We start from the raw sequence: 22890 nt of genomic DNA, 5'->3' as shown, positions 1-22890 counted from the left end.
TCCATTTCTGTCCTAGCTAGAGATGAAATATGATTAATGCCCAAGATACCTGTGACTGTGTGAAGATGCTGTTGCAGACTTTGCTGTCTTCTGCTCTGGTGTTAGTGACAGTGGTTATCCCTGCCAGCATTTTGGAAAGGTAAAAGAGTGGTAACATTGTTTCTCCTGTTACTTATTAGTGCTCTAGAAAGATCAGATTCTGTCTTGAGCTGGCAAAGAACTTCCTAGGTCCTTCTGGGGTTAATAGGAGTTTTTCCTGCAGACCTCAGCTGCAGTGGGGTTGGGGGTCTGGTGTGCGGAAGGCAGGTTTTCCATGTGTCATTTAGATGGTGTTGAGAAAACTTCGCAAGTTATTTCTCTTTAAATATCAACAGCTCTGCATGATCCTTGCTAGCACAGGTGTCAGATGAAACTGAATTTGTTGTGGCTTGTGAGCCTCATTGTAACCATTCCATAGTTTGGGAACTGGCACCCTAAGTTTTAGGTTTTAAGTTTAAAGAAGTGAAAAATCTCTCGTGCCCCAAGAGCCTGGAGGGGGTGCACCTTCCTTTTATCCTAAGATTTGTGAATTTGCCCATTTCAATGTTGTAATGGAGTGAGAATGAGGCAGATGTAGGATAGAGTTAGTGCTTTTGGAAAGAACATCTCCCAAGGAAAACCCCAAGGAAGGTACAGCAGGCTGGCTGGAAGAAACCCTTTGTGCGCGGGGAGGTGGGATGAAGGCTTTGGTGGGACAAAGGAGAGTTGCAGCATGTGGAAGAGCACGGTGCGGTTCCATGCCGAGGCCTCAGCACCCAGGCAGGGTGTTTGGGAGCGGTGCTTAGCTGAGGGTGCTGTGCACATCTAACCTGTGGGGATCGCTTGCCCAGCCCATCCAGCTTTTGCTTGCTGATGCTCAGTCATCGGCACACAGGAAAACGAGGGCTTCCCACCCTGCGAAGGGGTGCACGTGTACTGCTCCCTGCAGCTTGCTTACAGCCTCCTCGTGCCAGCGTGTGACTGCTAGATCCGTGCCAGAGAGAGGATCAGCCGCCATCGCACCAGCAGCCAGCCCAAGGGAGACCCAGGCCAGGGGGCTGCAGCATGTGTTTGAAGTGCTGCTATTCGCCTTGTTGGCTTCGCAAAAGTCTCCTTTCGGGGGGAAGGAGGGACGTTTTGGCGACAGCTAATCTGTGCCTGCCTAAAAGTCGGCGCCTTTCTCTCCCGGCTTGCTTTCCAAACCCGCAGCAGAAGCCACTGGTTGCTGCAGCCAGCGAGGAGGTGGCCGTGGGGCGCATGGGGAGCAGGAGAGCCATGCTGGTGGCAGGGACAGTGCAGCACAGCGCAGCACAGCGCAGCCCCGGGAAAGCTCCCGCGCCCCTGATTAGTATTCGACCTCTTTCCTCCCTGCTGTTTTGGCATTAGCTTTAGCGATTGCCTGGCAACCACAGAGCAAAAGTACAACACCAGCTCCAAAGCCCAAGCTTGCTTCCAGCGTGTGCGCGCACGTACACGCTTACACACGCCTGCCGCCGCTGCCTGTGCGCGGGCAGGGCCAAGCGGGTGGCTCGGCCACCCTACGCTACCTACCACCCTCCTCCACCACGTGACAGCGTGGGTGGTGGGTGTGAAGACCTTCCATGAGACGAGGAGGAGAGGACTTGCGGCAGTGGGATGGCTGGCCTTGCTGACGCCCAGGTTTGGTGGGTCTGTCTGTCTGTCTGTCTGCCCTGGTGTGGTGTGACGAAAGCTGTTGGCCGTGTGGGGCTGCCCGCTGCTCCTCGTCTACTAGCAAAGGAGTCGGGAGTGCATCCTGCCCCTGGCTGCGTCTGGCACAGCACGCTTGTCGCCGTCCCTTCCGGGTGGCGGGGACTCTTCGGTGCTCTGTCCTTCTCTCTGGTTACCTCTCACAAGGCAAGCACTTGCCTCAAGTTCTGCCCCATACTCTGTGGCGACAGGCCTCAGAGTGGGGCAGCGGGGCCAGACTCAGCCTGCCGGGGCCCTGGGTTATGTCTTCCGGGCCGTGGGTGCCTCCAGCATAAGGTGTGTTGAGGAAGAGAGCAGTGAATGTACGTGAATGTACATGAATGTATAGAGCCTCATCAGAGTTGGTCCCCTTTGGCAATGGGAAAAGGCACAGCAGTTTGTGCAAACCCTCCATACATGTTATGCAGTCACACGTGTTCATATGTGCACCGGCTCCTGCACACGTGCCCTGCCTTGCACCTGATGGAGGATGTGCAGAACGTGTGCGGCTGCATGGCAAGATGGGCCTTGGGAGTGCACAGCCAGCAAGGGAGTCGTCTCCCGGGGCTCCCCGTGGAGACTCCTAACGTGCCTGGGAGCTCCTTGGAGGGCACTGGCATTTTGGTGTCCCTGAGCTGGCGGTTTGGGAGGCTGTTAGACTTTTAATAGATCGTGTTGTTGGTGGAGCTGGTGACACTTGGGAAAACATTGGCATATGGGAATCTCAGTGTATGTCAGGCTGTCACTGCTACCCAGACTTGCAGACACATGCTTAGGGCTTGATATAGTTTTTCTAGGCAGAAGAATTTTGTCGTTATGTCACCAGGGAGAGGCTGAGGGACTTGGGTTCAGTCCTCTGCCCTGCCAAGGGCTTGCTGCAGGCAATAGACTGCTCAGTCTCTCTGCCAACCCTGCGTCTCATCCTCCTTCTGGCCGGGCAGGCTCAAGAGGACACGAGTCTCTTCCTGACTGCAAGGTGCCACACGTCTGCAAATGATGAGAGACATAGACATACCTGAATAAATTAGATTCAGCTCATACCACTGTTTTTATTCTTTCTTGTTTGCCTGAGAGGCTGGGAAGCCATGACATGGCTTGGGAAATGTTGACTTCAGCCACTGACATGAGAGCTGTTGTCGTGTGTCCCCCCACACTCTGCAATCCCTTGAACTGATACCACAGTGCACTGGCAGTAGGAGTTGTGTCCTGCCAAGGTGCTGAGATCTGCAGCCAGGGGCAGATTCCAGCTCCCTGGCATTTTATATCCTCGGCCACTGCAGGGTCTGCCTACAGGGCATTTGATCACTGGAGATCCTGTGCTGCCTGCCTGTGAGAAGTGGCATGGAGTGCCCCTGCCCATTCCAGACTGCCCAGACACACCTACCAATCAGCAAAAGAGATACGCATGGCTTTTCCTGCTTACCTCGTGTTCATCAGTTACATTTGCCTGGTAAAGGGTTAAACATACCTGTTTTGTCTTTTGTCTTGCAGAGCCTGGGGTCAGCAGACAAGAAGGACTTTTACCAACCAAAGTAAGTGCCAGTAGCCATGATGAGTGATTGCATGGAAATTCCCAGGTGCTCCATATTACTGAGCAGCTCTGTGGCTTACTAAGATTAGACATTTCGATGTACAAGAATAGCTGCTGCAATTACACAAGTGAGGCTAACAGTAGAAGGGCTGTCAATCATTTTGGCTTCAGGGCATATGCAAATCACTAGATCAGGTCAGAAGGAATCAAGACAGCTTGAGTGAGCCTCACAGCCAGAGCTGGTACCTGGCAGCCAGGGGAGTGGGGGCTGCAGAGGTGACCTTTACCACCTCTGGCTCTCTCTGCCCTGGGTTTGCACAGCTGAGCTGCTTTGGAGAATCTAATGATTTAGTTTTGTGTTGCAGCTGGCTGATGTTAGAACACATCTTCCACAGCCAGTGCTTTGACATTGATGCCTGTCTTTTTCCATCCGTTGTGAGTGTTCTGTAAAGCACAGTGAGCCATAAGGGTGAAAGAAAAGGAAGAGGGCTCTCTGGAGCCCTCAGATCCGTGAGCATGAACAAAGGATCTGCAAATCACCCCAGTAACATAAACAGTTGGTTACCTAGTGCATGCCCTTGGCCATGGCTCTGGGCTGGCTGCAACAGTCTGTAAGCGAGAGAGAGCGGAGCACTTTAAAAAGCTGTCAACCTCTGAGACCCTTATTAAAATGCAAACATAGCGTGCACTCTCAGATGATTTATATTGTTGCACCCAGCATTTCCAGAGCCTCACTACAGAATGGCACCTTCAAGTCAAGAAGGGTCTCTTTGCTGGAAGGAAATCTGGCATCATGATTATTTGGATAAAGGCAACCTCTTGTAAAACCCACAGTTAGAGTTTCAGTTCTGGACCTGACCATAAAACATCTATGCATTGTACTGCTGAGCATGTTTGCACATGGGGTGTTGTATTGCTCTTGCTTGTGTTTAGGGAAAGTGAAATATCACTGTGTTATTGCTTTTTCTGCTCTGAAAAAAATGCCATAGCTATGTTTTTAGAGATTGTTCTTGTTCCGGAAGTTGTGGAATTGTGCTCTGACATGCAGGGTTATCAGTGGAGGGTATTTTCGGAATATTCAAAATGAATTGGTTGAGAAAAAAAACTTTTCTCCTCCAAAATTCACTGTACTTCTGCTTTTGCTGTTTCTTTGTTGCTTTCCAAAATATTCCAGATCTACTCCTCAACAGTGCAGAGTGTGCAGTGAGCACAGAGTGATCATCCTCCCTCACTGCTTTGTCTGATTTACTCTTAGCATCGAAACAAAATTTTCAGTGGCACACTTGGGATTTTAAGCTTTATCACAGAGCATCTTCCAGAGCTGTCTGTTTGCCCTCTGTGATGTGGAGAGCAAGTACTGGGGTGCATGGGTGTTTTTCAGTTATCTGTTGGATCCTCTTTCTTTAAACCACTAAGAATTCCACCCCTTGCCCTCCCCGCCAATCCACTAAAGCTCAGCACTGGTCTCTTAGGTCCATACCAGAAAGGTCTAATTTCAAAGAGCTCCTCTGTCCATTCACCCCAAGGCAGTGGTGATCATCAGCTTTCTGAGACCGCTCAACACTTCTGAAAATCAAGCCAAAGCCATTTCCCAGGCTGTTTAATCCCACCAAGATTTCTGGGAGATCAGAGGGATATACCAGGAGTTTATGGAATCATCATGGATACAATGGTAAAATCAACACACATTGGCAAAGGATTTATAAATATGTTTTGTGATCTTTAATAATAGTCATCCAAGATTTCTATGTTGCTTGCTGTAGCACTCTTATCTCTTATGTAGCATGCTTAAAAAAGGTTAAAGCATCTCTAATATCCCTATGCCAGTTGAAGCTTTTGTGAGACTTTAAGGCAGAAGTTTGGAGGAAACATGCTAAGAGCTCATTCCTACTGGGCAATTTTGGAGCTAGATAGCAAAAGTTAGTCTTACTGTTATAGCTCATCTCATCAGAGAAATTAGGGATATTTCTGCCTTGTGACAGAGAACATGGGCTTCTCGACTCACTGAAGTGGCAAAATTGTTGGGTCAGAATGGTGGGTGCTGATGCAGGAAGTCTTGTAAATACATGGTATCTTACTGGTGCTCTCTGGTTCCCTGTTAGTCTCTCTGATAAAAAAGATGCTTTTAGAGATAACACATACGTGTTGATGACCCTCAGCTCTTCTTCTTAAGCCACTTTTGTCTCTTTCTCTTTTCCCTGTGCCCCAAGGCTCGGGGACCACCATTGTTTGGCCAAGTGGCTTGTGATATCGAACTGTGACTTGACTCATCAGAATATGATGACTTTGGTTAACGTCCACGCTGTTTACATTCCTCAGTGGTTGTTTTGTGCTTTCTCTGCTGTGAGACTGGTAGAGCTTAGGGCTGTGATGTTGCCTGGCACTGCTGCCCACTGCCTGCTCTGGCTTTTTGGTCTACCAGCTGCTGTTCCAGATAGACTTGCTCTCCCTACTGCAGCCTGGCCTGCATAGCTGAGCCAGACTGGGGAGGACCTCATCATCTGGCAGGACTGAAGCCTCTGTTCCTCAGTAAAGAATGGTGCTTTTCAATTGTCGCGGTCCGCGGGAGTGACGGGAATGAATCATACGCATTCACAGAATGCAGGTTCAATTCCATCTTTATTCAGCAATTTGCCTATTTTATAGGTACAGGTATTCGGCGCTTTGGCCCTTGATTGGTGGTTCATACAGATTATGTCACAGGTAGCCAATCATAGCACCGATCACGCACGCAGCGGTCATGTCCTGTACCTTGCTACTTATTTAGCAAAACTGTCTAGCCCTTAACCTTGGTTCCCACTGGCTTCTGCTAGTTTATCTGTACTTTCTCAGATGTATCATTCCCAGCTACACCAGTGTCCTTGGTAAAACTACTTTAAAGCACGTAGCAACAGCTACAGCCTGAGGCCTAAGGCTTCAGCAAATTTAGCTACTAATGCTAAGCAAGTTGTGCTAAGCAACTAATCCTAAACAGTGTAGTTCCATACTCTGTATCTCATATAGATTGTTGTTCTGAAGGACTGCAAGGGCCCCAACATTCAGTAATGCCCACAGTGGCAAAAAACCCAGATGTGCACAGGTGTAGAGCCCTCTTCCCCACTTCCCTCTCTGCTGCATGCTGTGCGTGGGCTCCAGGGCAGTGCTTCCTTGGTAGCTGCTGGAGGTCTGTGTGTGGAGACTGATTAGAGGCTCAGGAGAGCTCAGCACTTCTGCAGCACCTTTTGTAGATGTATTTTCTAAGCCCTGGGCAAGCCAGCTGTTTCCAGCGAGCTGGCTGTGAGCAACAAGACCATGGGAAGCAGCCTGCAGCTGGTTCCCAGAGCTGAATTGAGCAGTAATGTTTTATGAACACATCTGTGTGGCTAGGCTGGTGATCCGATAGAAGTTTGGCAACAGATGGCTGGCCCTCTAGCTCCTAAATACCAGAGCAAACTTTATAATTCCTCTGCTTTTCCTGTTCTGTGCTTCTGAGACAGCGGTGGGCTCTGCTGACCATACTGCTTTCACTGCAATAGACATGTCAGAACAGCGTCCCTGGTCTCTGGTCGGTATTGTGGGCTCTGACTTGCCTAACATACAACAGACATAGGTTATAGAAGTATAAAAACAGTTAAGGCCTCACTGGTTCATCTCCCTTTCACCAAAGAACTGCTCTCTGCTTCTCATTTCCTTTTTTATCTAACTGGTCATTGTCTGTGGCTTCCTTTCCAGTTATGTCAGCCTTTGTTGTAAGGAATCTCCCTACACAATCAATATGTCCTGGTCCTTAAAGCTTGTGGCTCACCTTCATACACATCAACCACTGGAATTAGGTGCTGTGCTGTCAGCCATACAGACCCCCAAAATCTTCTGAGCAATGCTTTTTTATCACTGCTTGTCCTGGGTGTATGGAGAGGTGTCAATCCTCACCCACCGACCTTTGATAACCCTTACACGAGGCTCTTCCCTGCTGACCAGTCCATCCAAGAAATTCTGAGGCAAAGATCTTGTACTAGATTGCCCAAAATTTAGAACTGCAAGCACTCAAGAAAAAGCAGTGAATCTAGACTTTCACGGTTGGAAGTCAGAGGTGCCAATGACTGAGCCAGCAAGACCTGAAATGATGTTGCTGTCTGCTCTTCTGGAAGCACTTTTATTTCCTTTGCTGAGGGTGGTTATGTATGTTCCTCCTGGAGTTGGCCAGCGTCAGGAGTTGTGATTCCTGGCTTTTTGTGTGTCTGTGAGATAATATTTCTTCCTTCTACATTAAATGCAAAAATGCTGCTTGACGTCATGAAAGTTGAAGCACTAATCTTAAAAAAATACATCACCTGAGAACTGGGTAGGCTAGAGACCAACTTAGGAAGAACAGACACTCAAACAGTTTCTGTGGCTAAACTTCCTGACAGAGGAGTCTGACAACTTGGGGATGATCACCACTTCAGCACCAAGACCACATCTGCACAGGTTTTACCACCTGCATTAGCTGCTCTGACCTTGTACTGTGTCCACTTAGAACAGGCACAGACGTCTTTCTCATGCTGTGTTTCTGAAGCAGGTTGTTTGGATGTCAGAATGTGCATCGTAAATCCTTACCTTGTCTTACCTTGATCTTACCTTGTCTGATCCAGTTTGGGAATGTGCTTTCCCCATCCCAATACTTCCTACAAGCCCACTTTGGCTGGGGTCCGGCTAGCATTCCTAGGGACCAGGGAGGAAGTGCCCTGTGGGCCAAATCCAGCCCCTGAACTGCTCACTAGTTTGTTACCCTAATTTAGAAAATTGCTAATACAGCTGTAATGTTCTCAGTGCTTCCAGAGTTCATTCTAAATTGCTGACAGAAGACTCTTGTTTACTTTATGGAGCAAATCAAGGCAGTTTCCTGAGCAAGGGCTTGCTTGCTAAAGACCCAAGGACCATGCTCAGAGAGAGGAATAGGATCTCCTGAGTCAAGAGATGCTTTTACTTAATAACTGTCCTGGAAGGAGTGGTTGGAAGGCCCTGTAAGTGCCCTGGCACTGACCAAGAAAGACTGATGTGTTTGCTAATTCTCTGTAACATCTAGTTGCTCTTCAGTGTCAGGCACTGATTAGAACTCAGTTTCTTCAAACACAGAAAGAAATCTTGGTTGTAATAATAATCATACAACCTCTAGCAAAGGTAGACTAAAGTACCTGGTTTTAATTAAAGTGTCACTGATTTGCTGCATGAGCAGGAGCCGTTTGCTCTCGCTACCTGTGCTATTTCCTCTGCTGAGAGCAATGCTTATCTGTCAAGAGAGTCTTCATCCTCAAGCAGTTATTATTTGCCAGGCTGTAGCAGCACAAAATTTTCTTGACTGATCTGCTTGTTCAGTGCCTTGGGAAGATATGGCCATGTTGAAGAGATTTGATGCCTCAAAGCCCACACCTTGCTCCAGAAGAATCCCACAGCCCATTTATATATGTATCTTATGGCTTTGTCTTCATTTTAGATTAAAGGCTACCACCCACTTTCTATGCTTAAGCCTCAGACATGTATACACACAGCAAGCCTTTGAAACCACTTTACATAAAGCAGCGTCTCTTGTTTGTTTTGCCTTGCAGTATTTGTACGCCAAAGTGTCTCTGCAGCTAACTCATTGTCACCCTGCTCTAAAGATAGAACATTTGATATTTTAGACTAAGACCTTTCTGTGCCAGCATTTGGATGAAAGTGAATGTTTTGTTGCTGTACATTATCTTATAAAACCTTGGCATTTTAAAGGATCTAGAAATCAGTATTTACATTTTGGAAGCATTAAAGGGTGTCATCACAAGCTAGATGTGTTCCTAAGTGGGGTGTTGCCTCCTTAATTCAGACATTATTATTACAGTAGTAGCAATAATAATAATACACATATATGCTACATTTGACTTCTTTAGCAGTGGCTGAGAGTCATTCAGCTGAGATATACTCATAAAGTGACTCGACTTTACCTGCAAGTTCACCTGCAACATGCCAAGCAATGGGAGGAGGAATCACATGATAAAAAGAAAGGAGTGAGAAACAATACAGCTGATATAAGGGAAGGTAGTGGGGTACGGGGAAGCGATGCTGAGTTCTAGATATCTGTTCTGAAGCTATGGGAAACTTACTAAGAGAAATCATCCAAAAACTGTGTTCATGTAGGTGGAGAATGCTTCTCCCAACTTAGGTTGTGGAAAAGGCTGAAGTGCTGTTGCCAACCTCTCTCTTGGTAGTGGAATGGCACAGCAGTGGGGGTTTGGAAGAGAGGGATTGGGGTCTGTTGGGGCAGATGACGCTAAAATAGGGTGTGGACTGGCAATTTGAGGGGAATGAAGTTCTCCAAAAGGGGTCATAAATGTGTGATCCTAGCTTCCAACCCCAAATCCTGGCTAAGCCAGTTTCCTTAAGAGTCAAGAAGTTAACTCCTCAGCACGCAATGTAATTAAGTAAAGCGGTTTATGATGCTGGTAAAGGTATCCTAGCAGCATGGTTTGAGCCACTGAAACTTTATACCAAGCTTAAAAAACTATTTCCCTGGGGGTCTGGCCAGTGGGTACAGAGCCTAAGTTACAAGGATGTGGAGGGGTTTTAAGCCTTCTTAAGTGCTGGGAAAGGAAGGGAAGTCTTAAGAGATACTTTTGAGAAATGTCATGGTTCAACAAATGCTGGTCTGGAGATGGAAAGCAGGGCTGGACTAGAGCTGAAGGGGAGAGGAGGGTTAGCAGAAGTAGATATGAATGGTGGGAGGTACTGTTCATGGGTTGGCAGAAAGTGGCCTTGGAAGTTTGCAGAGGGTGCAGGAGACAGGCTTGTATTCAAGCCTCAGAACGGCTCTACTGCTTTTAGTCGGGTCTTTGAAAAATTTCTCTTGACGTATGATGTGCTGGACTTGCAAACTGAGGCTGCCTGGTCTCTATCTATCTGTAACACCCTGTGCCCAGAAGAGTCTCTGGAGACTTTCTGCTGATCTGATGGGGTGCAGGGAGAGCAGAAAATGGTTTTCTCCTATGGCGACGGGTGCTGTTCCCGTCTCTGACGTTAGGAGGGCGTTGAGTAGCTGCGGCATGCCAAACAGGCAGAGATGGGGCTGTGCAGCCCCTTGCAGCCCTGCTGGCTCTTCCCAAGAGACAGAAGTGTGAGTCCTCCTTCAGGGCATTGCAATGGGTGCAGGATGCATCTCCATCCTCTCAGGAACGGTTTTGTCCCCCTAAGATCACATCTACTTTGCTACTCTGAGCACGAGCATGGACTCCGTATCCTCTTAGCTCTATGGCAGGGCTGGCAGAGGAGGGAATGGGATATGGCGTTATCAGGGAATGGTGCTAACAAAGAGCAGTTTGAATCTTGGAGGTTAAGGAAGAGATATCCCTGCTGATTTGCCCTATGGTGTCTGAGCTGGGACAGACTAATATCTCTATTTGCTTTTCAGTCTGGGAAAGCCATAGTCCATGTGTCTGCACACTGTGTGCACAGCAAGGTGAGCAAGGTACCAGGCTGAGGTCCCCATTGTTTTGCTGCTGAGTGTGTTTCCTGTCGTCATCCTCCCTTCCCCTCCATCTCTAGGCAATACCTGGCAACTTTGGCTGTCTCACTTTGTCTCTCTGCAAAGGTGATGGTTTAACAGCTGCCAGGTAAGTGAAATCTTTTCTCCACTTTCTTCATCCCAGAGCAGCCTACTCAATATTATGAAGATGAGGCTTGAAAGTTGGAGTCTCCTGTAATCCTCAGCCTCTCTCCCCACACAGAAGTTAAAATTTGCCCATATGTTGCTTTCCACACCTGTCAAAGCCACTTTCTGTCTTGTCAGCCAGGCAGCTCAGGAGGACAGCACTGGATTATGTGCTGCATAAGACCCACCAAAGCCCACAGTTGGTGCGAATTATGAATTAATGCACTTCTTACTCATTTTATTTTTGGTGCTTGTTACATGGGAATACTTGTCTCTAAGCAACTGTGGCTGATGGGGCAGAAGGACCATGGTGGGGTGTTTTTGGCAGGTGCTCTACATTCAGATTTGTGAGGCCAGAGACCCGCCTTCTCTCCCTATGCCTGTATGGTACCAGGGTCCACAATACGCAGCCTGGCCTGGGCTCCAGAAGGCAGCTACAGTGCAAGGAACTAACTGTCCTGGCCCAAGGGAGGTCAAGGACAAGGTGCCACTTGGTTTCAGCTGTCCCTCAGTGTTCAAGCCCTCAGGGCAGAAGAGTTGTCAGGGTTGTTTTAACCCATGCTACCCTACTCTGAGACAAGGAACGACTCAGCTACCTCCCTTGCAGCATGCTCACTCTACAGCTGGGAATGGCCCCTTCTGGACCTGTTGGTGGAAGGAAGTTTAGGTTTCAGTTGTTTCTCTGCAGCTTTTAATGTGTTAAGTGATACTGTGATGTAGGCTCTTACTGTGCCAGTTGCCATAGAAACTTGAAGGGCTTTTTTCTTCTATCCCCCCAGCCCCTTTCTTTAAACCAAAGCATTTTTTTCCCCCTATAATTCAATTAAAAACCTTCTTGGCCTTGATTCCCAGTCTCCAGCGTTGCCACAAATGGACTCAGTGTCTATACTCATGCTTCCCTTTGCCCTGACCTCAGGATGTGTGTTTCAGCAAACAGGGCACTTGCCTGGCAGCATTGGGTGGGCTGGCTTTGCCCAAAGAGCCTCCCACTGGGGTTAGGAGATGATCCTCACTTGGTGCCTCTCTGCTGTGCATCTTGCCAAGAAAAGAGCATCTCATTTACCATGGGGTGCCCTCTCCTTGCTGCTTCTTCCAAAACTGGCCAAGGGCTACCACCTGCTCCCCAGTCCACTGACTCATTTCTCATCCTGCCCATAACTAACAGCCATCACACAGCAATAATTGGTGTTAGTTATCAAATGCATTCAAGTATGAAGACATGTCCCAGAGCCAGCAGGCTCCGTGGATCATTGCTGAGACCCAAAGCTATGTAAGGACCTGTTTCCCCTCAGCAATATTCCTCCAGAAGAAACATGCAGAAGAACCTGTGCTTTGAGTGAAAATAGAGAAGAACTTGCTGTTTCACCCTAGGAATAGGGCATCCACGAAGAGAACTGAGTTCCTGGTTTGGAGTGGTGCTGGGGTGGGGGTGATGTGGAGCTGAATGGGCATGACCACTTGGTAGTCTGTTGTTGGAGGTCCCAGGTCCTTTGGTGGAGCCGTTGAAGTAGCATCTGTCTTCCTCACTGATTTGAACTAGATGCTGTATTTCCCTCTTGCTGAATGGGAGGATGACCCTGTCAGCTCAGAGCTGAGAACAGCAAAGAAGCCACCTATGCACCAGCTGCAGCCCTTTACCATTTGTTACACTGCATTAATCAGAAAAAGGGAATCAGGCGTAGGAAGATGGGCATTTTTTAATAAAATATCCAAGGCTGCATTCTAAGCAAGAGAGCAAAGTGTTGCTGCAATGAGTCAACACAGAGATGCTTTTGGCATGGGAGGTAATGTTCACACCCACATCAGCGATCACTCCCACGGCCTATGCAACCAGGTGCCTGAGAGGGAGAAATGGGTTTAGGCATTTCCTGAGCCACTCTGCCAGCACTATCTGCTGGAGAGTTGGTGTTTCTCAAACTGTTTAGAGCGGGCATTTCCAGCATACTCTGCTCCCAGCACAATATCTGACAGGGACTTCTCACAGCCACTGGGACTTCTAGCTCTAAACCCCAGCATTTGAGGAGCTAGCTCCCATTTTTGCTGCTCAGTGGCTCCACAAGTCTTCATTGTTCCAAAGCCTGTACTGTCTTCTGAGTCACCTGTCTTCACCATGTTGCTTGGCCTCTGAGCTCTAGTTAAGCACTGGGATTCACTGTTGTGGGATTTAGGTTCAAAAGGGACTCTTAGATCATGTGGTTTGGGCTCCCATGTTCTATAGGGATGTAAATGCTGCCCACCCAGTTCTTCTGTGAGCCATTAAGATTGTGGTTGGCCTAAGCATCCCTCTCTGAGAGCTATCTAGTCCTGACCTGAAGCTCATTTGAACTTGTTGGGCTTCAAATCCCAGTCAGTGGTTCTCTGTGTGTCTCTGTTAGACAAGAGTGGCTGGCACTTGATATTTTCTCCCCTGAAATGCACTCTGCTTTTTTTGGCAAGGGAGAGTTGGGGGTGCCGATAAATTGCATAGAACTCAAGTCTTTTGCTGCTGGACATTTTCTCCAGCTCTTGGATCACTTTTGTGACTCATCTCTCCAGCCTCTTAGGTATTTTAGTTTCCCATTTTAAGCATGGCCATTTTAATTGCAGGGCTGTATCAGCCTCATCAGTGCTATACATATAACTCTCCTCTCCTCGAAGAACTGCATCAGCTCTTTTCGTCACAGCATCACTTTAGGGCCTTGTGTTGAGCTGTTCATCCATGGTGACCTTTGAGCCTTTCTGGAGTCTCTTTCTTGTCTGGGATACAGTCTCTGTTCATAAATACAGCCTGTAATCCTTATTTGTAGGTTTATAATTTTGCACTGGGCTGCATTAACATGTACAATGTTTGAATGGGTTCAGCATTACTAAGCAAGCCACATTTCACTCTCTCCTCATCAATATCTACTGTTATATCAATCTTTCTGTCATCTGCTAATTTTTTGAGCAGGGTTTCTGTTTTTTCTTCTTGATCATTGAGGAGAATATCGACTAGCATGCTCCCTCTGGAACCTTGCTGAAAACCCCTCTATTTAATGATTCCCCATTGACGACTACTATTTGAGATCTGTCAGACAGTTCTTAATCTCTTTAATGTGCTTTATTGATATTGTATAGTACTATCTGTTAAAATCAGAATGTCATGAAGCACTTAACACTCTAACTGCACAGATGTAATGTACACTGTGTCTTTTTCAACTAAACCTTTATTCACTGAAGAATGAAATCAGGTTCATTTGACAAGATCTCTTTTCCATAAAGACATGCTGACTGACTTTAATTATAACTCATATCCTTTAATTATTTCTTAATTTAATCCTAGATGAGCCCTGGCTTCTGGGTCTTATGTCAAACTGACCATTTTGTAGTTAACTAGGTCATCTTACATTTGGTTTTGAATATTGCTGTAAATTAGTCATTTGCCATCTGGAAGTAGCAACTTGAAGTTGTTCAAAATAAGCAGCAGTGCCCAGAAGGCTCTCCCAAGTCTTCTAAAATTTTGGGGTACAAATTATTTGGACTGACTATTTAATAATATTTGGGCTTCTTAGATGTAAGTGAGGTTACTAACAGATTAGAAAAAAAATTCTCCTAAGAAGTACCTCATTCTGTTTTTTTTTCCCAAATACAAAATAAATATTTATTGACTCTGTTTACCTTTTCTGCAGCCTTTCCTAGAGCCTCTGCCTAAAAATGGAACCATTTCTAGAATTTCTCTTTCCTAATAATAGATGTACTTATTTTCCCTATCCAGCTGTGCATTTCCCCCTGCTATCTTTAGCTTCCCTTATCAGTTTTCTACACAATGTAATTTTTCATTTGTATTGATCACTCTTTCCCTATTGTATATTCCATTTCCACTCTGAGCCTTCATTTAGCAAGTGATTTTAAGTGAGTTGCTTGTTTTCCTAACTATGAAATTATGACTTTAGGGACATTCAATAAGCTCCCCTTAAAGAACTGCTAAATTTTTCACTCTCATTTTTCAAATTCTCTCTTTACAATCAGTTTTACCCCATCTCCCAGTTTGTCAAAATAGCCATTTTAGAGTACTGAGTACATATATCTCACTGCCTGAGACCATCATCTTGTTCGGTCGCAAGGGACACAGTCAGGCATAGTTGTGTCTCTGGACAGCTAGCAACTTCTAGACCCTTTGCTGTCTGTAGTGCCTTGTGTATTAGAAAGTTATCATCTGTAGTGTTTAGAAATGCACATGGTGTTTTACTACTGCCTCTGTGAGCTTCTAGCATAGGACTTGCAAACCAAAGTCCTTCGTAAGGCATTGTATCTTTCTATCCATTGAGAACATATATTTAAGGAAGAACTCATACAATCCTGTGTTTTGGTTCAGTGTATGAGGTATAATGTGCTGTGCCTCTTCCCAATCCTTGGTGAAAACGCAAATCTATGTTTCTTCAAGTGCTGACTATTCTAAAAGATCTGTAATTCTAAAGAAAAAAATAATGGCACATATCTTAAGTAGTGTCCTCCTCTTCCTTCTCTGCTTCACCCCTCCCACGCAGAGACTTTAATATTCTGATCACGTGAATCATCGTAACAGGTTTCAGTACTGTCAATTACGTTAAATTTCTTCTCATGAATGAAAATTTCCAGTTTCTCATGCTACTTACTCAACCTTGCTGCCTAGCATCATCTTAGGAGCATGTGCTGGTGAGAACAGTAGCCTGCTACCTTGCCCGTCAGTGCAGCACAAGCAAGATATCTGATATTCTTTTCGGGTATGGAGGAGAGAAAGAAAAGAAATAACCACAGATTATTCTGGCTTTTTATTCAAAGTGTACAGTTCTCAGTGTACAGTTCTGGTATTTTCAGAATGTGCTTCACCTGCAGTGCCAGATAGACAGCTGGGCCACATAGTGATCAGAAATTACATCAGCCCTGCAATCCCTTCAAAAGCTGATCCTCACGTAAGGTATTACACAACCAACCTGGCTAATGTCTGAACAGTTCTTTAGGGTATGACAACATAAGAAGAGGTTTTCCTGTGTTCACCTGCCAGAGACGCTGTTTTGTAAAGTAGTGTTTTGTTATGCCTGAGCCTGTTGACAGGCAGAATCTCCTGAGAAACACTGGCAATTTGCAATGTCCTTCAAAACCAATCCATACTCTCCCAGACTGCACATTGTCTCTAGCAGCGTTGTCTCTTTTCTTCCTCCAGTAGTGATTTCATGTGAAGCACAGTGCATGCTATGGTTGGTGGCTCTGCAGCCTTTCTCCAAATCTACTAAGCTCCCAAGAAGCACACACAAAAATTGCCTTTGGTGGTGGAAGTGACAGTATTAGTCTTGAAAGAAATCAGCCAGGTTTCTGTTAACCGCAGCATGTTTCTGTTACAGTTACTGACTTTGGGAAGGCAAGGCATAATCAGGCTGAGCATGCTGATTTACTTGGGCTGAGTAGACTGTGGGGAGACATGTAGATAGCACTAATTTGCTCAGGGTACAGTGTATCCAAGTACATTAAAGGAGAAAAATATCTTGTCTTTACTGCATCATAACAACGTGGTATGCCCAGAGGTGAGATCTGAAAGCTTGGAGCTTTCTCACAGATTTCTGTCATTAACCAAAGTGGGTATCAGAATAAGAGGGTGACTCCTACAATGTGTGGAGTGGGAAGAGAAGAGGGTATGGTTGCTTGGTTGTCTCTTTGGGTTTGGGATAGCATGTAAAAGAGTACAAGCTTCAACATTGCTACTGGTGGTTTCAGGTCCTTTTGCAGATATGTCTGACCCACCTTCACTGTCTAATTTATAAGGAAATGAATCCTGCTCTAGAAGTGTCTAATCTCTCTGCTGACTGCAGAGGGAACCTGGACAGCTAGCTCAGACAGATCTCTGCCATCTGTCACACCACTGTTGATTTTCAATACATCCAGAAGATGCAACTGAAGGTGAGATAAGCCTTCATCAATTAATGAAAAAACACTGGCTAGTGGTATTTATACCTAATTAAAAGCTTGACCAAATCAAGCTGTGGTCACCAGTGGCAGGCTGACTATGGGGAGACCTGTGTGCATGTTATAGGGGACTTTCTAACTAAACAGGGATATTTCCCTGAGTGATTTTGGGAGATCCACTAAATCCCAGTAGCCCCCAAATTCAGTCATTCATAGGCTGAAGACATTCACTGAGGTTTCTCTTCAAGGCTCTGATTCAGCAGAGGATGTGGGGATGGGACATTGGTTGACACTGAGCATTTGAGAATCCTTTTGTGTTCAGTGGGGTACTGCGGGTGTTCTTGGCTGACCTGTGTCCTGTGGTCCTGTCATCAATGTCCTGTTGGTCTCTTACTGTCCTTATCAGCCCATGCTATTATACTAACGAAGACACAAGAAAACAGCTTCTTACCCCAGAGTAAATGGAAGTGCACACAGTGCTTTGAGGAACAAGAAACAGGCAATTGGCCTGTTTCTAGAAAAAATGGGTAGAAAAGGAGGCAAAAGGAACCCTAGTGCCCCATAAAATGCAAAATACCTTTTTTAAACTTAAAAATAGAAAACCCAAGCCCTCCAAAAAGCTTGGATGCCTGAAGAAAATCTTTGGAGATGACAGTGCTCAAGCAGGGGCCATTATAGATTTCTCCTTACTGCATGAGATATGAAGAAAAAAGAAGCCAGGGAGGGGCCAAGTTCAGCTGCATTCATTCTCCCCCTCAGATGTCAGAGAGGCTTTGTTTTCCAGAACTGCTGATTATTCATACTGCTATCTCATTAGGCAGCTGACATACAGCTACAGCTTGGGGTTCATTAAGGCTCAGACCCTACCCAGAAGCCGTGCAATTGCTCAGCTTTTCACCCTCCAGGTGGTCCCACTGGGGTCAGAAGGATGGTATTAGTGCCTCTCTTCAGGCTTGCCAGTGCCGCACTCATCCAGGTAGGAGTTTCATCATCTTTTCCCTACCATGTTCCCTCTTTCATCCCTCTTCTTTTAATCAAAGTTTTTGTCACTGGATCCTCGGCCACTGACTAGCAGATCTGTGAACTTAGTATTGCTTGTCCTGAGGGTCCTTGCTCAGCTTCTGATCTTGGAGGAGATGCCTGAAGATGGTGAAACACAGACACTGCATTTCCCAAACATTTCTGCCTTTTCCCCGTGTTTCCAGTAAGCCTTCCAGTAAGCCTTTCCTCTGCCTTCACACAGAATCCTGACTGGCTGCATCAGGGTGGATTCCCAAGCCTGCTTGTGCTGGATCCCTATTCTGCAGCACACATGCTTGGCTTTGCCGTTCCCAAATCCACTGGATCACTTTGAGGATGGGGTGACTTCTGCTTCTGTCCTTTTAACTAGTTTATCTGTTACCCCCCTCCTCCTTCCTGGCTGGCAAGTGTTGCTGGAAGCTCAAGACTACCTCTCTCTCAAAGTGGTTTCTAACTGTCTTGTTTTTGCTACTGTAAATTATTGGCTTCACAAACGATGAATCAGATCTATGAAGGTAGTGGAGGAGACTGTGTGACTTTTGTTAAAGAAATTAACTCCACTTCATTTAGAGTATCTTCTATAGTCCCACATTTGGGATTCTTTTTTTTCTCTTGTATCTTAACTTTGGTACGGGAAAAAGCAGTTGAAGCATTTTGTTGGCTATTGCTGGCTGTTAGCTGTGGCTTCAGCCTTGACTAATAGCTTACTGGGGGCTGGCAGGAGTCATCACTGCTATGACAAAGAGGGATAGTATGTGTCCCAGCACACTTCATCCTGCTCACAGCTCACACTGGATAGTGTGCTTTCACTCTTTTCAGTTTTCCTGCATTTCACTTCCACAGTAAGCAAGTTTGACTCCCCAGTGCATGAGAATCACCAGAAAGGGATTTTTCAGCTCTGATAGCCCCATGCTTGATGTGATCTACAGAGATCTCAGTGTGCAGGATTCCACCTTCTCCCACTGGTGCCGAGTGTGGTCATGGGATCTTCTCCCAGCAGCAAGGCCCTGCTCATCCTAGCAGGGGGCAGAGAAGGGGACGCATTGGGAGGGGGTATCAATCACAGCCCAGCATAAATTCCACTGTCCCCACGCCAAATTGTACTGAAGAAGTCTGAGGGGTCTGCCAAGTAAATATGAAACCCTAAATATTTGTACACAAAGGCCAAGCTGAAATCCGTGTCCCAGTCCAGACATCAGAGGTGTCATTTTTGATTTTCCAAACACAGAGAGAGCCCTTTTCAGCACTGGCCTGCTCAGACACTGCATCTTTAATGTCCAAGCACCCAGCATGTTTCCACTCCCCTCAAATGCATCAATCAGGTCTCGGTGAGGCTCTGAAAGAGCCAGTTTGTTAAACAAACACACTTAGTGTAAAAAGTTTATTCCAGTTAATTAGGACTTCATTGCAATGGAAACAAATTATCCAGCTGTCATCTGCCAAATCAAACAGTAATGGGGGAGAGGGGGTCCTGGCCAGGCAAGAGACAAACAGCCATCTCAAGCAACCTTATTTATGTCCTTTTTATGTATTTCTGTATTTATTTGGACATTCCTGAGCTGGAGAGCTGGGTTATTGCACAGCCACACACCCCAGCACTTGCACAGTGTAGTCTGTCACCGGCTGCAGGTTATCTGCCTGTGGGACTCCAAGACAAACAGCAGGAGCTGGACTGGGCAGGATGCTGTGTGGGGAAGCAGGATTCGGTTCTTTTCAGGGCAGTAGTTACCATGTGTGCCCCTGGACATGTCACTTCTGGCATAGCTGGACCTCTTGTTCTGATACCAAAGAAGGAGGTGAGGCACTTGATGTGTGAGTGATGAGCTATGTAGGGAGAGCACTGGGGAAGGACAGAGGCTGACAGTCACCGTGAGCTTATCCCAAGTCCATGGACCCCTAGCACTGCTAGGTTTTCTACCCTCCCAGGGAAGGGAGAGCAGAGGGTGGCTCCCAACAGCAGCATCCTCTACGTCACCCCTCGTCCTTGAACACAGACCTCAGTCCCTATGGCATAGCCTTGTTCTCCCCTTCCAGTGTCATCCCTGTTTGCTTCCCTTGGTAACATCCATCCAACTGTGAGCTTTATCTCTCCATGGGGGCAGAGGCTGTTTCCACTCATCTCCTGTTTTGGGGTTCATCTCTGGCCTTGCTGTTGGCTCCCTTGCCCAGTCACTGGGACAGGGTGGGAGGCAATGCCCAGCTCTTCCAGTTTCATCCGTGGGAACCCTTGTCTGGGACAAATGTAGCATTAGCCACTGCAGGAAACGCATGACAACACTAAGGTGTCACACAAAGGTGCAGCGGAGCTGGAAACGTGTAGCACATTCCTCTTGTCTTCTTCAGACTGAAGTGACAGGGGGATGGCTCTAGAGATGATTAATTACCAGCCAGCCCATGTATCACTCCCTTCCCAACAATACGGAGCTTATGCTCACTGCATTCATCACTGTCGTGCTCGCCCCATTTTGGGGTCTAGTGGGCAGAGACGATTAACTTTGAGGCAGGAGAGGCATAAGCGCTGCCTGGTAAGGCTACCATTCATTTCCAACTCCTTTTATTTAAACAAACACACAATCACCACCTTTTTTCCTCCCAGAGCCCTTATTAAAAAAGCAGGAGGGAAAGGAGGGGCTGGGATGGGGAGGAGAATAAAAATAGGAGGTGCTGTGAAGCAGTGTGGTGGGAGACAAGTGAGCAGGAAGCTGTGCAGTTCCTGAAGGTAGTTAAGCAGCTGGATGGGGCTCAGAGGAGCTGGGCTGGATGGTGCTGGCTACCAGAGCCAGGACACGGAAGTGACAGATAAACCTGTGGGATTAGCAGCGTGTATCATTGCAGGAGACCAGCATCCCCTTCCTGGAGTATTAGTCACCCAAGCCTAACACTGGGGGTGGGAGGAGGCCTTTGCAATAAAAGTCATCAAATTACCTCCTCCTGCCTGCTCTGATCCCCCTGGTTCCAAATGGTCTGTCCTTGCTTTCATTTGCCTCTAGCACTGTGCTTCATAACTAGTGGGCAAGTGGTGCAGAGGCCAGCAACAGTGTCCATATGGAGTTATTCTAGCTGGGGTGCAAGCAGGACATCTCCACTTGGCTTTCGACAGGACTGCAGAGATTGTCCCATCCCTTGTGGCTTGGTGGGTTGGGATGATACAAGCATAGGACCTCTCCTGATTGCCTTGAAGGAGGTATCCTCCTCTGCAGGCAGAAGTCCTGGGGTTCCCCTTCTCCCAGCAGAACTAGGCATTCAAAGAGAGAAACCTGGCTGCCTGCTGGCACTATTCTTCTTCTAGCACAACATTCAAGCAGGCACAACCCCAAGACTGTGTTTGGAGAGTTGTTGAAGGCAGACAAAGGGGGTTGGAGAGGAACCCAGCTTTGTGCCTGGGGTTGGGGCTTTTGAGGACAGTCCCCAGAGCACCCATCTTTAGGAACAGATTGCCTTTGGCAATGGTAGTATTGCCATTGATTTAAAACTGCAAGCCTTGTACTCCAGGCTGGGTTAATATGTCCCACTGGCATGTGAGCCAGGATTTGAGTGTGGCATTAGCAAGGTTCTGCACAGGTCCCATCTGGTGCAGTGACTTGGTTCTTAAATTGACCAGAATCCCTCCCTCTATTCTGCAAAAGGACCTCAAAGTGTTAATAGCAGCAGAGCCATTAACATCACCAGCATAAACCACCACTCAAATTATTTGTCTGCCATCTCCAACCTTAACTTGGCCTCAGCATCTCTGCAGGTTCTGGATGCTGTATTCAAATAAAGGCAGAAGCAAATACTCCTGTGGTTGCTATTTTGGCAAACTGGCTGACAGTGGAGAGACCGAATAACCTTTGTGTCTCTTCTTTGCCTGTCTCAGTTGGCTCTGCGGAGCCCCCAGCGGGGCATGGAGCCCAGTGTCCACAGTGCTGTAGGCTTGTGGCAGGAAATCCCTGCAAGGAGGAGTTTTAAGACTGAGGAAAGGAAAGAAGGTTAACATGTTACCTTGTGGGTGAGAAGAGCCCAGTGGAGGGTACCCCACAGCCTTCAGTCCCTTTGCATGCCAAGCTCTGAGGCAGCAAGACTTGTTCCCAGGGCAAAGCAAGACAACAGTTTCTGGGCTGCTGCTGACAGCTGGAGTGTCCCGAGTAAGATGTTATTATCACTTTCAGACACGCTGATGATTATCTTGGCTTACGAGAACGGGGGCGTGCCTGATCCTACAGACATTCTGCAAACATGGCGCAGCTCCTGTTTCCCCTGATGCCTTGCCTGTGTCTCCCATCCTCATCACATCCATCACCTTCGCTGGCATTCATGGGCAGAGTTATGTCAGGCCCTTTCAGGTGTGAGCCAGGGCAAGTCCCTTGGGGTAAATGGAGCACAATAGCAGGTTTCTGCTTTTGGACTGAGACCTTTCAACAGGCTTGAATTTCACTGTGTGCCTGGTGGATAAACATAGTGCTTTTCCACTCTTCTCATCTGCTGCAATCACATCTAGACCAGATTTTTCCAGTCCTGTGAAGTCCTGAAATTCACATTTGAATTTCACATTTTGATCAAGTTGACATCAGGAGCCTTTCATACACTTTCCAAGGATGTTTCTATTGCCTTATAGCTGTGAACTCACTGTGGCCTGAGTTATGATATTTCTGTCTCTGATGGCACACAATTACGGGGGGGTGAAAAGCCTGAATCGAGGCATGCATCCTTGGAGGGGCCTGGGAAGGGGAGAATAGCTGAACTGAGCACTGATAGTTATAGTGATGAGTCCTGAGGGACATGGGAAAGATGGTGACCAGCACTGGAGAGGACAGAATTGGCTTGTGATTCTGGAGCCTGGAAGGGAGCAGAGGAGGGAACAGGGAATTTGGCACAAGCATCTTGGTTCCTAGGAGTCAGCTGGCCCATCTTGAGAGGTAATTTGAAAACACAGAAAGATAGAAAGCTGTGGGGAACTTCCCTGCCTGAGAAAGAGCTGGACTCTGTGTGTGGGTAGTCCACTATTAGTTTAAAGACACATTTGTTGTGTTCTCCAGCTAGGGACTAGAGGGTGAACGCAATGGGGTCTGTCCTTACCTTGAGTGAGGACAGCTCTGCCGGG

At 46.9% G+C, this 22890-nt stretch overlaps 1 protein-coding gene across 1 annotated transcript in view; it reads left to right on the top strand.

The window, feature by feature from the left end:
* Positions 1-22890, top strand: part of LOC106482405 (ankyrin repeat and fibronectin type-III domain-containing protein 1-like) — a 269112-nt gene that overhangs the window by 169548 nt on the left and 76674 nt on the right. Inside the window, exon 4 of the mRNA XM_067306533.1 lies at positions 3217-3257. Coding sequence (XP_067162634.1) covers positions 3217-3257 — 41 coding nt within the window. The remainder of the gene's footprint in view (positions 1-3216; positions 3258-22890) is intronic.

The sequence above is a fragment of the Apteryx mantelli genome, chromosome 16 (assembly GCF_036417845.1).
Source record: "Apteryx mantelli isolate bAptMan1 chromosome 16, bAptMan1.hap1, whole genome shotgun sequence".
In the NCBI taxonomy this organism is placed as follows: domain Eukaryota; kingdom Metazoa; phylum Chordata; class Aves; order Apterygiformes; family Apterygidae; genus Apteryx; species Apteryx mantelli.
This window is presented reverse-complemented; position numbering and strand designations above follow the sequence as displayed.